We start from the raw sequence: 17,213 nt of genomic DNA on the forward strand, positions 1-17,213 counted from the left end.
CACAGGACATTGACAGGGAGAGAAAAGACACACATCATGGGGCCCAGTAGATCAGTGGACAATAATTAGCCTGTGACTAAACAAACTGCCAGGAGCCCAGACATAGATATGGCTGGGAGAATCTGAGGTATCTCATGAAAGACACTGGATAAAGTCCACGGGAAAGGTACTGTTTTCATCATCACCATTTTACAAATAAAGCAATTAGAAGGTTTGTTTTTTTTTTCCTCACCAAGAGTAAAAAAATAAAGTCAGTTAATAAATCGGTGCATACTACCTAAAGGAGTCAGAACAGCTCCAGTCACTGAGACTGGATCCGATCTGAACATCCTGACACATCCAAACAAAGACATCAGCCCAGAAAGAGATCTGGTCACCCAGGGCAGGGTACAAACCGGAGTTGCCTGCATACCTCTGAGCACTGACCAGGGCTGCAGGCTCTGTCACAGGATCACTGCAGTTACTATGACAGACTGTTCTTCTAGGAAGGTAGATATAAGGGGTTGGGGGCAAAAGAGTTTTGTGTGCCAGTCCCTTTGGGAAACTAGGGTTGACAGGGTAGAACGACTGATGCCCAGAGCATGTGGCTGGACTCCAGCCCTATGAACATTAACTGCATTTATCTGGTTCCTCATGGTGTTCTAAGCCTAGAGCACAGTGCCCAGCACACAGTAGGCATCATAAATGGCAACTGAATAGATCCTGACTGGGCGACCACGGCAACTCTTCTATGCACTAGGTTGAGCCATATGAAACTGTCACTTTTGAGGAGTTGGATGATGATTTCAAATGGTTTGACCAATAAGTTGATATTCTGTTATTCTGGCTCAGGGGTGTTTTACTTAGTGGGAGCCAGTCCCTCATGACCTGATCCCTTGAGTAATGATAAAGTTAGCCTCTTAGATGACACTGCTTCATCCAACTTAATTTCATTTAGTAGCGACTGATTTCTTCACCAATGGGAAAATCTACAAGAAAGCAACAAGCAGAAGTTGGAGAGATGAGCTCGCCACCTGCTGCCCAGAGCAGAGGAAGTTTCCAGGAGTAGTAGCTGGTACACAGGGCTTAAAGGACGTAGGGGAATGACGACAAACAGGAAGAGTTGAGGACGGCAGTCAAGTTTTAAGGCAAATGGCAAGACAGAAAGTAGAGAGAGGGACTTAATGGTCAACGGTATCTATATGGTGAAACAGTGGAAAGACGAGAAGGCTGGGTATGGCCAGATGACACTTGGCATCCACTGTCAGTTTAGCACATTAGCAAACGAAGTATCCAAAGGGCCACAAGATGATCCAAGAGCGTTCAGCTGGGCAGAGTGGACTGGAGATCTGAAGCAGGGATCAGAGAGCAGCCCCAGTGAGAGACTTTGGATAGAAGCACCCAAACAAAATTAGGGTGAAAATGTCCTTTTTAGGTAACTGTGAGGAAATTATCTAACATCTTTTCTGAAAGACACAGTTCATTTGGATTCATAATCAAGCAAACCCATGTAGCACCACCATCCTCAAGATCTGTGGAAAGGTTATTATTGCCAGGCCCTGAATTCATGCAACCCTATGGGATATGCATCGTTATTTCTACTTTGTGAATGAGGAAAATGAAGCTCTAAGAACTTACATATATATATATATATATATATATATATATATATATACATATATATACACACACAAAGTCAAAAGTTACTAGTTTTGGGATTAAGACCCAGGTTTGCTGATTCCAAAGCTGATGGCTGTTAAAGCTAAGGATATTCTGAGACAAGTGCAGTTTTAGAAAGCATAATATGCAGAGCTCTTATGGGGTTGACTCTTTTAGGGTGAACACCAACAGTGGCCCGTGAAGAAATAAAGATTCCATGGTGGTTCCCCATGAGGAACTTGAGGCCTACCTTGCTTTCTCCTTCAATGACGATGACAGGCACAGCAGTGGCAGGCCAGCGGTGTTTGGCTGGTAGAGGTTTGTCACAATTCCATAGAACTATGATCTGAAAGGAACAGGTCATTAGATGGATGGCCGGTTTAGGTGTATCTAATGCAGGTCTCTAACCCAAAGGCTCTTCTAGTAGATAGAGAGAGCCACAGGGAAGCTGGAGAGTCCAGTCAGGTAGAAGGGACAACACCAAAACTGAAATCCAAAGTGAGACCGCTCCCATACAACCCTGAGAATCTCATCACTTCAAGGAAAGGAACAGAAAGCACAACCTAAAAATGGGTCTGTGGGGTAGGAGGAAAGAAGTAACTTCAAGGTTGCTGGAGCTTAATAAAGTAGTTTCCAAAATTCTGATATCTTACGATGATGAGGAAGATCAACTCTGATCAAGTTACATAAAAATGTATACTAAACATCTGAACATCTGTTGTACACTTGCGCTATGCCAGGCAATGTGGGCGAAATAAAAGAATTCAAGATAGATCTAGGATGAGCTCATGTTTGGAGTTTCCAGAATGATTGCTGATTTTTATGTGACTTTATAATTTCCAATAAAGACACTTAGTTCAAAAACATGTGTGCTTCAACATGATTTGATTCTTTCCACATTTATAAACCTTCTTACATATACTAATTCACAAATCAGAAAAACCACTGTTAAAGAACGTGGGGCAATACTGATTTGAAAAATACTGTTATCATAGTCATGATCTTCTGCTCTTAATTTTATAGTCATGGTTGTGAAAGAAAAGTTGGTGCCTCCTGACACCAACAAGGCCGTTTCTTCTACTGAACTTAGCATCCCGCAGCTCCGGGTGATCCAGGGGCCTTTCTGATATTACTCTTATCATTTTGACACTTAAAAACAAAATAACATACTTACATATAGAAATGTTTAAAGTGTGCGTTTCTGAGTGTGTGTGTGTGTGTAAATCTACAATAGCGCAAAGGTCTTTCTGTAACCCACCCCTACTTGTGCCAGGTTTTACTTCCAAGAATCTTTGGGTTGATGGAAACAATAACAAGACTTGGCCCATGAAAGGAGAGTAACAGGGTCTGATGCTACATGAGCCCCGAGAGCCAAGCATCTAACAGGTAAGGAGCCAGGAGGAATCTCTGATCTGCTGAGGAGAAGAGGGCAGGTGCGCTCACCTGGGCACAGTACTGGGACTTGGCTGCAGCCACGAGAAGCTTCAACACTGGCTGGGACTGAGAGACCAGGGGGGTCACCGCATGGATGACTGCAGTGAATTTGGAGGGGGGCTTTAAACCTGCGAAGGAAAGCAGAGAGGGGCCTAATGGAACATTGAAAAACAAGACTGAGAAAATGATTCCTTCTTGCTCCATTGCTTCACCTTGGAGCTAATGTTCCCTTGTAGCATATTTTCCCTTTGCCTCGTACGTCCTGACAGAACAGAAATGAGGTGAAAAGCTGCTACTTAACTACTGCCTCAGCCTCGAGAGACCTCAAAACATGACAGATTAATGTCCATTCCCAGGTTCTTCCTGTGGCACTCCCTCCCTCCTTTAGTGATGTTTCTTGCATCTTTCTTCAGTTTCTCAGTCCCAGTGTCCACACACACACACACACACACACACACACCACTCACACTCTCAAGCAATCTTCTCTTCCAGTTCACTTCTATCTATCTCAATATGAATTTACACAAATGTGTTCTCTCTCCCAGGGGTTTGCATGTATCTGATTCTTAATTATGCAACTGACAATTTTTTTTTGCCTGATTAATAGTATTTCAAATAATAACAAGCAACTGACAAAGGTTAAAAGAACAGCACCCAGAACCTGCCTGTCTAGGCTAGGGTTCTATCTGAGTTCTACCACGTAGTGGTGGGACCTTGGAAAAGTACTTAAATCTCTGAGTTCCCACAGCTGTGAAATGGGGCTTCAAGTAACAGTATAAAACTTCAGAGTTACTGTGAGGATTAAAAAAGTTCATGCACATGAAGCAATTAGAATGGGACTTACAAATCATATGAGTTCAGTACATGTTGGCTGTTTTCCCCACATCCCCTCCCACCAGAATCATGATTTTGGAAAGGAAGCCCCAGTACTCCAGGAATCTTTTCTCTGTGAGGCAGTAACATATCTGAGACCAAAAGTATGTGATGCTGACTCCTACACACGGTGTGCTCTGAAGCCCTGGGTAGAGAAGGATCATACATATGCAACACAACCACGACCACCAAAGAGAAAACAAAGCAGCGAGATGGCTTCTCCCGGTGAGTCTTCCCACAAGAACCCATAAGAAGTTAGAATTAGGTTAAGAACCTTTTAAAACTTCATTAGTTTAGAGCCATTAATTTGGCTTTAGTAGCTTAAATGAGAACAAGAGAGCACAGGGACATTGGAGTTAAGCTTTATATCGAAGGGATCAAGGTTAGAGTTCTGTAGAGAAGATTATATCATCTGATCAGCACTTTATTTGTAACGTAGAAAGAATATAATGGCCCCGCTACCTAGGCAAACATTCAAGAAAGAATAAACACAACTGAGGAACTGCATTTTTAACAATGGGAACAAGTTGCTGGTTTTAGATTTCCCTATAATAGTTTAAGAAGCATCCTTGACACACTTCTAATGTGCTAACTCAGAGTAAAAATCACAAAGCTCTAAAAGAAATGAAATGAAAATTCTTAACTGCTGTCTTCATTGGACAATTACTAAATTCTAAATGTATTACCCTATCTGGACTGTTCATTGAATTTGATATGGTCCCCATAGCATGTTTGGTTTGGGTTCAAGGGTTCTGTGTCACTCACTGTGGGTACTTCAGGCTATGGATTTCTTTGTGTTTCATATTATTGGTTTCATGTTAAACATGTAAGTTTAAAATGGTGAGATGGTTTGGAAAATAATAGCCTAGAGTGAAATCTTGAGTCTTTCTGCCACAGCAACTTGCAAGATGCTTTACCATCTCAGGGTTTCTGTAGTGCTCTGATGAAGGACAACGTCCAAGGCTTGGGTACCATGAGAGCCACCAGGGCTCAAACCGTGGAAACGTCTGTGGCAGCAGAAGGGGCCTATTGTGGAGCTTTCTGCCTGTCATGTCCCTTTCCCCACTGTGATTAGATTAAATGCTGCTTGACAGCAGAGATGTATTTTATTTGACCCTTTATTCCATGCACCTAGCATTGCATTAGAACAGCATATAAGCGGAGCACCATAAATGTTCAGAGAATTAATAAATGTGCCCTTGTCATACATTCCTAGTTATTTCTCCTTTACCTTTATTAATTCAGTTTTTCTTTGGTATAGATAGAGACTGGGGGAAAAAAAAGTTGGGAGAGCTCTTCTAACTCTAGTTTATATATGAAGAGACCTAAATTTATAGCTAACATTATTACATTCAAAATGACCCATAATTTGAGGATCCTCTATTTTAATAAGAAATAACTCTATTAAATATAAAGAGTAGCTTCTCCGATGAGAAACGAGGCTCCCCAACACCACCGTCCTCACTTTTCAGTGCTCTACTGGATTTATAATTCTTGAACTTGATATGCCATTTACAATGGGGCTCGGAAGGCAGTTGGGAAGACCCCACTATAGAACAGAAGAATCAGGGGTCTGTCCTTTTGGGTCACACCTGGAGTGTAAGCAAAGGCAGCTGTCTGCAAGGAATGCACTTACCTAAATTAGCATAGTAGTAAGGAAAATCTCCCAGATAAGATGAATACTGTGGTAGTACGAACAATCCTCCAGGATGTTTGTTCCATATTAAACTGTTACGTGATATGTGCTTGAATATTCTGTCCTGAATAATCTAGAAAACAAAAACATTGCACATAGTGAGGATAAGAGCCTGATATTTGATCAGGATCTTGTTCATCCAAATCTGAGGGACTAAGGCATTCAAAGTACTGACACTACCCCCTTCCCCACCCCCCATCCCCCCATTCTTATGGATTAAAAGCATCTGCAAGACAAAGAGAAGCAACAGGCAATGGGAAACAGGAGAGGAAAGAGATTATGGCTACACAAATGTCCTACTAAAACTTCAGTTTAACCATAAATTCCATCTTGTTGTTCTATGGATGAGTCGAAGCTCATTTAGAAGTAGAGTGTGTGGTGCAGACAACCTGTCCTTGATGGTAGGGCATCTAGCATGGATCCAGATCAATAAAAGCAAGATCTACTCTCCATGTACACAGAGGTCGATGTGGACCATGCAGAGACCCAACTTCAAGCATATGGAAGGCAAGACACCTTCTCCAGGCTGTTGGGGTTTTGATCATTTCCCTTAATCCAGGAGGTAGATTTATTTGCTTATAATATTTTCCTTCCAAAGTCAATTGTGGGACTTTGGGTTCTGATGAGCTGAAATTTTCCTGTATCTCAACCTCTAAAAGTACTGACTTAAAAATCATTCAAAACATCCTGTGTAATAGGACAAGAAATACAATGTATGAAGACTAAGAATAGTCAAGCTAGTTCAAGTTTCTTTGGATTTTGGGACCTTGCAGATCATTAAATAATGTATGTTTAGAGTCAAACACTTTTCCATCTCAAATCATTTGTCAGTTGAAAGTGATTGGTTTACTTCAGGGCTTTGAACTCATAATTATATCATCTACTCCTTACGATAAGATTTGGATACATGCACAAGGCCCTGGATTCAATCCCCAGCACCCAAACAAAACAAAACAACAACCAAAAAACCACACACACACACACACAAAAAAAGGTAAGATTTGGAAAATCATTAACTTGATACAAAATTTCACGTTTCCAGGCTTTTTTTGTTTTGTATTGAAAAACCAGCCTCTACCTCAGAGCAAAGCCTGTCCAAGGAAGGGGGCGTGACCCTTGTCCTTGGAAAGACCCACAGAACACTCAGGCACATACCCACCCTACTGAGTTGTTTATCTACAAATAACAGGAGAGGTCTTTGGAGCCAGGTGTCCCTGACTCAGTCAGGCTAGGTAAGGACCTAGCAACCACCAATCAGCATGAGACAGGGAAAATACCTGGGATGCTAGATGACCCTCCCAGTAGTTTATGGTGGTTGATAACATGTTGGGAAACCATGTAGTTCTTCATGTACTCCACTCGTGGCTTAAACCAATCAGTTCAAATGAATCCCCCTCTTGTACTAACCCATCAGCCTTACCTACCTTGTTCCCGCCAGTGAATGTGCTGATCATGTTTTAGAGTTGTTTTATGATTTTCCCGAGGTGTGTGATGATTTGCTAAGAGATGCTATGATGTATGTGAAGTCCCTGCCTTCCCCAAAGAGTGTATAAAACTGCTGCAAACCCTGGGCTCGGGGCCTCTCAGCCTCACCAGTTGCTGTGTGTGTGGGGGACCGGGCTAGCTCGCAATAAACACCTCTTTGCTGCTTACATCGATCTTGGTCTCTGGTGGTCTTCTGGGGGTCCTGAATTCGAGCATAACAGTACGCGTGCATGTGTGCCTGTGCATGTGAGAGTGTGTGCTTAGCATGTATGAGGCTCTGAGTTCATACCCCAGCACCAAAATAAATAAATAAATAAACAAACATAAAAATAGAATAAAATCTTAAGGTAAATGTTAAGGAGAGATTGAAGGTCCATATCACCATTTTCTAGATCTCTATTTAATACAATGTGACTTTAGGTATAAATAATTTGAAATGGAGTTTTATTATTTGCTAAATTATTTACACCCTTGTCTCATCCCACATGGTGACTCAACAAGTAATAAAGTGGGCTACATTAATCTTTGAAAATCTTGTCGTATTTATTTTCCTAATGAGAGAGATGGAAGAAAGCAGGGAGGAAATTTAAAGGAGTGCGCATATCTTGGTCCAATGATATCTGAACTTTATCTTTCACTCAGATCAAAATTGCTAATTTCATATGGCTGGGCAGAGGTTTCTGACTTGGTGCAGATTTTAGGAACATAGCTAAAATATGGATTTTATTCACCATGGTACAAGAACGATGGGTTATAATGCTGTTGCCTCCCCATTAACTGTGAGAAAACTGTCATGGATATGAAGGGGTTTCACATGGTTAGCAATTTCACTTTGTACCTTCATTATTTATACCTTCCAAATCTAAACTCATTATCTAATTTATTTTTCTTTATGTATTTTTTTTTCATCTACATCCTGTTTTCTGTTGTTTTTCCAAATGTCCGTGCCTTTCAGTATATAGTCTAGTCTGGATATCAAGACACAGAATGAATTGTTAACAGACAGCATTGTAAATCCAACCAACACACAAAGGACATGAAACTCAGAGATGTCAGAGGTGCACCTTCCCTCCAGGTCTCTGAGTGGTACGCTTTTCATTATTATTATCTCTTTGGTTCAGTATCACAACATTTTTATCTTTTCAACTTCTAGGATATGATAATCAGTTAAGGTACTCTTTTGAAATACTAATAAGCATTTTATATTCTCTTCAAATGGATCCAGACAAGAAAATACCAGAACAGGTATGAGAGCAATAGCAAATGTTGAATTTAACCTTGGCCAAGCAATTTGCCGCCTTATATCTCACTTTCCTCATTTGTAATAAAATAATAAAGCATCACATTAATTGTAACAATCTCTTAGGATTTAAGAATAGCTGCTTAAGTGTTTATACTTAAGACTTGAAAAATCCTTGTCCCTGTGTTCATTTTCTAGGTATATTTTTTTCTTATTTGTGCACAGCTGTAACAGATATTATCTATATGGATATTTTCCATAGTATTTTCATGGTTTAGTTATTCTAAATGACCATAAATAGGGCAATTTTTCCATGTAAAGCAATGAACATATTTATGCATGCATTTTTTTTTTCCAGATTAAGGATCGATTCTTTAGGACTTGAGTAAAGAATATGAATGTTATCGAGGCCATTCACATGTATTGCCAAGCATCTTTCTAAAAAGTTTATATCAACTTGATTTGGCAGAAGTTTGAAAGAGTAGGGATCTCATTTTATCAAATAGAAAGATCATTTTTCCTCTTCTAATACCCAGTTCTCCCTATCACTAAACTGGACAGCTCCCAGAATTCTTTCATCGCACCTAGTGCTTATGCTTTATTGTTGTAAGAGACTTCACATTTGGACACTTCTTTGGCTGTAAAGAAAATCAATACTCACACACACACAAATACACACACATAATACAATAATATTTTGTTATGGTCCAAAATGGCACCCTCAATAAAGATAATATTTCTTTTTTATTGGAATAAAGATGATATGTCTTACAAATTTAAATGAAAGAATGACAGGCTCCTTATTTTTTTCTTTTTTTATGTGCCATCTTAACTTTTCAAAATAATGGGCAATCTGTTATAGGTTATAGTCATTCTATGTGGTCCTGATTTGAGCTTTTGACCAAAGCAATGTTGCCCAATACACAGTTCCACCATATACCACCTTGCTGAAATAACAAGATCAATAATACTATAGTTTGAATATTCACAGTCTGATAACTGAAGAGGAAAATGGGAAAAACTTCACAAATCTCCCACAAACAGTGCTTTCCTAGTTACCATTAGCTGTTTCCATATATCATTATAATCTCATGCTCTTTTCTTTTGCTCATCTTGATTCTGACTCAGCATATGGTTTAATCCTGAGTGCCAGGTAACTGTGCAATGCTCTGACAAACAATGGAGTCCATGAAGGAATACTGTCCTGGTAGTAATTTACCATTGGCCCTAACATTACTTTTCAATGTGCACAATATATACCTGCTCTAAAAAGCTTAGCACTGATTAAATAGCCCCTTAATTCCAAGAAACAGGACAAGAAAATTTCCCTCAGACTGGAAAAACCATCAGAATTCCACTATGACAGCTTGCTTCACAAATGAACTGTTCTAGTGCCTTGACCCGGGTTTTGGAAAGAAGGATGTGGAATCCTGTCTTTAATTGTGTCTGGGAGCATCACATAAAATTCTAGAGCTCATAGTCTCCAAAGACCCAGTAATTCCATTTCCATGGTCTGGAATAATAGTAAAGAAGAAGGACTAAGAGTTCAAGTCTGAACATAATATTTTGAGCAAAGAATCCTCAGGTCTCTGCTGCCTAAAGGTAACTTTGATTATTCTCATATCTGAGGAACTCTAGCGCTGATCAATTGACTTTTATCATCCAAAGTGGGCATTTTTTATATACAATACTTAAATTATTTTTAACACATTGGCTTTGTTTATTTGTGTGTGCAGATGGCATTTTCTGCCACTTTCTCTGCTTTTCTGTTTATGCTGATTTTGGGGGGTAATTGGAGTAATGAATTAAGATGGGAAAAGTGAATGGTTTCTCTACATAATTTGGTAGAGAGGTCAAATTATTACAACCCAATCTTGGATTGATATAAAGAGATTTGACAGCCACTATAAATCTGAATGAAGTATGTGATTTTTAGTGTTTTAAAAAATAACTGTGTTGATAAAGAACTACACAGCTTAAATTCAAAGGAAGTAGGCCTTTCAGAGATGAAAATGGCTGAACTTTATATTGAATTCAGATGAATATAACACAAACAACTATTAGTTTAGGATAACGGAGCACTAACATCAGAGACAAGGAAACAGATCCATGCAAGACCAAACTCTGAAGAAATAAAACAAATGAGCCACTATCTTTCAAATGGCAACTTAGCAAAGTGTGCATATGTGTGCTTAAGTTACAACCTTTAAGGCTGATCAGAATATAGCAAGACAGGGTCTCTGCCAGGAAGTCTGTGAGGGTTTAGACTGAAACAATTTTTTTGAAGAGTAATTTGGCAAAATAAATTGAGCCTTCAAAATGCCTAGACTCTTTGGCCCAATAATCTTACATTAGGGACTCCATCCTAAAGAAATAGGCAGAGATGTAGTTTAAAACACATGCAGAAAGTCACTGCTTGGATAGAGACTGTTACCTATGAAAAAATAAATAATTCGAAACATCAATAGTAATTAATAGCAGACTGGTTAAGTAAATAGGTTTACCCTTGGGTGGCATGGTAAGGTAAAAAAAAAATTAAAACATATGATCTGGGCATATTAGAGATAGACACAAAAGGTCAGAATCAAAAGGCCAGAAACACACCCAAAGATGCATAAAAGTGATGTGTGAAAATACTAAGAAGAGCTTAAGAAATATGTTGGGAAAACTAGACAAAAACTTATTTATTCAAAGAAAAGAAAAAGGTTAGATTTTCTAACACAGTTTGTACATAAAAGCAATCTGGATTAGATAGTTAAAATTAGCCATGAATGTATTAGAAAAATTTATTTGTGTGTCTGTGTGTGCATACATACTAAATACAAAGCTGGCATTGTGCCACACCCCTGTAATACTAATACTTATGAGGCTGTGGCAAGAAGATCAAGAATCTGAGACCCAAATGGGCAACATAATGAGATTCCATCTCTAAATAAATATTTACATAACTACACACAAGAGAAATAAAATTTTGAGTCAAAATATCTTTCCTAAAAAGTAGCAAGTGGAGAAGTGTAGATGAAAATATTGCCTAATCCTAAGGAAAGGATTGAAAAGCATGTCATAAACTGGGGGAAACATGTATAACAGAAGAAACAAAGGGTTATTTAATATTAATAAGCTCTTAAAAATTAAGGGCTGGAGATGTAGCTCTGTGGTAGAGGGGTTGCCTGCAGGGTTACCTGGGGAGGGAAGTTTCTAGCAAAAATTAATAAGAAAAATGTAATAATAATATCATGGTGATTTTTCCTTGTCTTTGTTTTTACTAGCATCCCCAGAAATAGAAATTAAGAAAATGATTTATTATTTTAAAAGCTATAATGTCCACTATGAGTGAGAAGGGGTAAAAAACAAAATAGTCAAAATAAGTCCTCTTATATAAGCCAGAGGGAGTTTAAATGAGTTAAGTTTCTGCTGCAGGAAAACTGACAAGTCACATTAGAAATCTTAACATGTAGCATATTCTCTGAACCAGGATATAGAATTAAAGGGATTTTTCAGAAGGACAGAATCTTGACTTTGTGCAACCATTTAGCTTTCAGGCTATTTGTTTTGATGATGGGTATGATGATGAAAAACCAGAGACAATTATAATGTATCCAAATTGGTAATTAATTTTTAAAATTAAGAAATATCAGGCCAGGTGCTGTGGTGCATGCCTATAATCTCAGCAACTGGGGACACTGTGGCAGCAGGATCACAGACTTAAGACCAGCCTGGATAACTTAGCAAGACCCCATTCCAAAGGAAGAAAAAGAAAATATAAAAAGGGCTGAGGATGTACCTCAGTGGAAGGTTGTCCCTGAGTTCAACCCTAAGTACCACCCTGCTCCCTGCAAATGTATGAAGTGATATTATAAATAAAATATTAGATAGTCATTATGATAATTTTGAAAAATAATCAAATAGTTGAAAATCTAATGACATGAGAAAATATTAATGATATGTCATTATGCAGAAAAAAACAGGTTATAATCCAAGTATAAATAGACACTGTTTTAAATAAAAAAAAATCAAAACAAACTGAAATTGGTGTATAAAAACACTAATGTATATGTGTTCATGGGACTCTATGGTATGCTGACAGTGGTTTTATATGCTTTTTTTTTTTTTTAAGGCTGCAAGGATTTTCTATTGCTTTCTAAAATAAACACATACTTTTTTTTGATAAAAGCACTATCCACTCCAAAAAGAAAAGAAAGAAAAGTAATACTCATCTTTGTTAAAGAAGGGCCTAGGCAGGATCTTGGGTAGACAAAAGGATTGAAGAAAAAAGTAGATTGTTTGTTAAATATTCAAATCCGTTGCTATGAACACAAATGAAAACTCCATTTTAACTGAGGTACTTGTGGAGTCATAAGAAAAGTTTGCTTGCAATAAGGAAGCACCTGGCAGTCACCATGTCCCTGCTGCCTTCCTGGGGATGGGGGCGGGTCCTGCACAACCCTTTTCACCTACTTCCAGCATGAAAACAATGTACGCCATGCAGGAGAGGATACTGGGCAGCTTGTCTCAGGGTGGCAGCAGGAGCTGCAGTAAAGCTGGGGTCAGACAAACCTCCAGTGCACTATGACCAGCACTGACTATAGTACACACTAGGGTAAGTAAAGTGACATGTGGACCAAACAGGGTGACTTAGTTTCCTTGGTATAACTCAGACTTCTCGGTGTATGCTCCAAACTACATTAGATTCTAGAGTAAAAATAAAAAGACAGTATTTCCAAAGAAAATATTCCTAAAGCATGGTGATAAATGTCCCCAAGTCCTTCTGTGAACACCTCAGAGTCACCTCCAGGAGGCAACTCCCCAGGGGATCTCCACCCCCACTCCTGCAAGCCTGTAACTCATGAGCGTGCAGTTTCCTAAATCTTTTCTTAGCTCTTTGCGTGGCTCAGGTGTAGCCTCAGGCCACTGCTCTCTGCTATACTTCCAAAGCTTTTTAACGTTGGCATGCTTCCCGTCCCTTTTCCCCTCCTGCCTTAAAAAATAAAAAGCAATGTGAAGATGGGCATCCGTCTACCTAAAAGATCTTTGGCTTTCATAAAGTTTAACACTTTCTGCACCAGATGGGTGTAATCCTAATTTTCCTCTTAATATAACCTTGCAATATAGGTGCTGGTTGATTAGCTTACATATGTCTTGAGAATTAGTTTTGCTGTCCCCCAAAGCCATCAGAGACTCTGGTGCCCAGTAAACCACTCATATTTTTAGAGTTATAGAGGACTTCCCTTTTCTTAGTCTCAATCTTTTTTTTTCTAAATGGCTCCAGAAATAGGTCTTCAAAGGATGCCATTGAGTGTGAATGACAGGAAAATAGTCATTACCCACATATCCCTGAAATGATGTAAGGCAGAGTTAATCTCAGAGTCAAGGAGCATAATTTCTCCCCCTGTTGCTTTTGCTCTTGGTATATGTCAGGAACCAGGGTGCTTGCTGAGCAAGGAAAGCAGTCAAAGAAGGGTCACTGACATATCCAAGTACAGACAATTTAGTTTTGCCCCTTTGACCAACCACACACCACCAATAGCAAAATATAAGTGAATAAAGAATTATTATTCGAGATCAGGAGCCAAGCGGTCTCACTTACCTCTAGTGTAGTTAATACAATCTTCTCAACTGAAGAAAAATAAGCCTCCCACAAGAATTGTGTCTGCTGTCTAAGTGCTAGGATTTTATCCTGATGAATAGACCTGATTGTAGAAGGAATCTGTAACATAAGGTGAACACATAGTAATTATAATCGTAAAACAAAGAGATGCATTTGATCAAAACAACCCAACTGGGTTACATCTTAATTGTTTCCAGCATTCAGCTTTTAACACACAGGTCTAGTAAAATCAGCAACCCTTGAGTAGAAATGTGCCTAAGAGACAACAGATTTAAACAACACTTCAGGGAATCAGCCTCAAAGGCTTTTAATACTTGGAAGTTAGTTTGATTCTAAGATTCAGGAGCTCTCATCCGTTGCTTAGGGTGTTCCTACAGTCACCATGGCTATTTCTTCCTCTTGGAGTCTCAGAAATCCTTGACCTGAACATAGGCCACCAAATTGTACAGAAGAGAAGCCAAAGGCCTTGGGGAAAGTCTCCCAAGCACTAGTAAGACTTGTCACCCGTAAATATCTACAAAAGGACTTTTTAGAGAATGTTTCTGAGTCTCCCCATCCAACATGAAATTAGGTTACTCCCTTCTAAGTGCCCAGCCTTGCTCACTCCCCCTTGATCCTTTGCAGTCTCTGGATCTGTCTGGCTCCAGCCCACACCCCAATATGACTGGAGCTCTCAAACACCATATACATTTAGTCAGACACTACTCTCTGCCAAGCCGCACAAACCTGAAGAAAGGTCTCATGTCCTGTTCATACTGCTGCACACATCTTAAGGTCACGAGAGTAGCTTTTATGTAGTAATTACTTAAGACAAAAGAGGTGAACTGAGCACCACTACCTAAAGTCTCTACAGGAATATCACTGTTTTCAATAGCAATATTGCTTAGTGGTGAAGCACAGGGGCATAGGAGTCAAACAGACCAAGGAGAATTCTTGACTCTATCATTTACTAGCTGTGTTTCCTTGGACAAGTTAGGTGATCTCCATTTCCTCATTTATAAAATAGGGTGAACTAACATCATAAAGTTGAAATCAAGACTATGTGAGTACCTACTTAGCAAAGTGCCTAAAACATGGGAAGTTTAATCCATGTGGCTTATTGCTACTATTATCATCAGGGCAATGCTATTCTAAGCTGGACCATTGATTCTGCTTAAAGTTAGCCAAATGCTTAGTATCTGTATGTGAACCTGCTTGGGTCTAGACATGTAGAATATATTTCCTGTGTTTCTGGCAAGTTTTCTGGGCTTACTTCCTATTTTCACCTACAGTTCAAGGTCTATTGCATTTATGGACTCTATATTCTTAGGGGAGATTCCTTGTGATTAGCAACTGCCCTTTTGTGCTCACCTCTTTCTGCATGCTTGCCTCTCTAATGCATGACTAATCAGACAGACATGGGAGCCTGGACTGAGGAGGAATGCTCTGTTAGCTGCATTAATAGGAAAGTTACCCATGACATTGACTAAGCGTATAACTGAGTTCCCATTAGAAGAGAAGAAAATGGTAGCACACTGTGTCAAGATTCTCCTTAAGAGAAGCGATGAAATTGCTTTGCAGTAAGAACAGAAGGAAAAGCTCACTTGTTTTGGCAATGCTCAAAACTAGACACTAAATCTGTGGCCTAAATGGTATATCTGGATTTACAACACTGAAAAAAACATGGGGCAGCAGGTAAAGAAACAGCACTGGCAGGTAAACAGCCTACAAAGTTCAAGGTCAAGTGGAAATAAAATATCCTTGGAGGAGGTAGAGAGCATCATTCATATCATGAATCCTTGGTAAGTCAAAGAAAATTTATTTTTATTTACTCACTGAAAATTGCCTAGATCGCCAAAGGAAAATTAGAAAGATAATTATCATATTCAATTTTCATAATCATGCCCTCTTCTAAATGTCAATGGCATTTTCTGAGTCATGTAGGTTAGCATCGTGGCAAGGAACCAATCCACTGGAAAGATGCCTAAAGCTATCATTGCCAGGTGGTCTCCAGAAATTGAGTCTGCTGTGGTCCTGAAGCAAGAGGAGTAGCACTGATCACCCCACAAGAGGGTCCCCTCTCTGACATAGCCACAGTTTCCTCTTCCTGCTCTGGTGCATGTGTCTTATCAGCCTGTGCATGTGATACTCGTGTTATGACAGAGCTCTGTAAAGGGCTCTGGAAGACAATTCCAATTGATTGAAAGGACAGAGTTCCAAGTTTTAATGGCATTTGGCTATTGGTTATTAATCTGCTTGTCCTAAGAGATAGGTATGGGAAAGTGATAAATTAATTCCAATTTGGCTGGATTGTTTTGGAACTTGAAGAACTCAATGAAGTCTTAATAAAAGGTCAGGTACGGTAACAAAACTAATAGAATCTACCAAGATAGATATAGGAAAGCCACCACCATAAGCTCTCTCGATGACAGGATGACAAGAATATATGCAAATAAAAACATCTGAGCTGTTCTAAAACAGGAAATGAAAAATTGTAACATAACAAAAACATTTCCCAGAGCGCACATTTGGGCTCAGGGCCAACTCTTTAAAACCATTGTTAATGACAGTACAGTCGCTGTTCAATATGGAGGCAGCTGTGCAAAGACAGTGTGCAGATGAGATGGAAGAATATCGTCAAGCCGGGTGAGCGAGGGGGATGGAAAGCACAGTCTTCAGAGTCAAGCCAAAAAGTTACTTCAGAAGGTGAAACACCCATGAACTTGGGTGAAATGGTAGAAACTAGACATCTACAATTGAGTGCCAGAATGCTCCCCATCCCCAAGACAAACTCCTGACCTGTTCACAGAGAATCCATGGGAGCCTTGGTGTGTAAATGGAGAAATTATGGCTAAAGTATTTCCTTTACTTCCCAAATTTCCTCTAATAAGCATATATTTTGAAAAACATAAAAGGAAGAAAAAAAGGAAACATGGAAAGGAACAGATCTATCACTTTTGTTTGGTCTTTACAAGTAGATGATTTGGCATCTATCTGCTCTCTGTGTATGTGGGAGAGTTGCGGGGGGATCCATTCTTCAGGATGTAAGCAAGGATTCCTTATGGAATCATAAAGGAGAATCATTGCTACAAAAGCAGCCCTTTCACAAAATCTCCAGACCCTTTCTCAGTGAACTCCTAAGAAACAAAGTTTGAGCTATCCCTAATACACAGGTTTTGCCATTTCCAGGCCACATTGGTTTGGAAATTCCTTGGTTTTGTTTCTGAAGTCCCTGAGGCCCACAAGTCACAGACAGACAT

General features: G+C 39.3%; 1 protein-coding gene across 1 annotated transcript in view; it reads right to left on the reverse strand.

The window, feature by feature from the left end:
* Positions 1–17,213, reverse strand: part of EXT1 (exostosin glycosyltransferase 1) — a 261,804-nt gene that overhangs the window by 14,811 nt on the left and 229,780 nt on the right. Inside the window, exons 4-7 of the mRNA XM_081265623.1 lie at positions 13,954–14,073; positions 5,582–5,714; positions 3,082–3,200; positions 1,889–1,984 (exon numbers count right to left, since the gene is read on the reverse strand). Coding sequence (XP_081121749.1) covers positions 1,889–1,984; positions 3,082–3,200; positions 5,582–5,714; positions 13,954–14,073 — 468 coding nt within the window. The remainder of the gene's footprint in view (positions 1–1,888; positions 1,985–3,081; positions 3,201–5,581; positions 5,715–13,953; positions 14,074–17,213) is intronic.

This window comes from Spermophilus citellus (genome assembly GCF_964194105.1).
Source record: "Spermophilus citellus genome assembly, chromosome: 14".
NCBI lineage: Eukaryota > Metazoa > Chordata > Mammalia > Rodentia > Sciuridae > Spermophilus > Spermophilus citellus.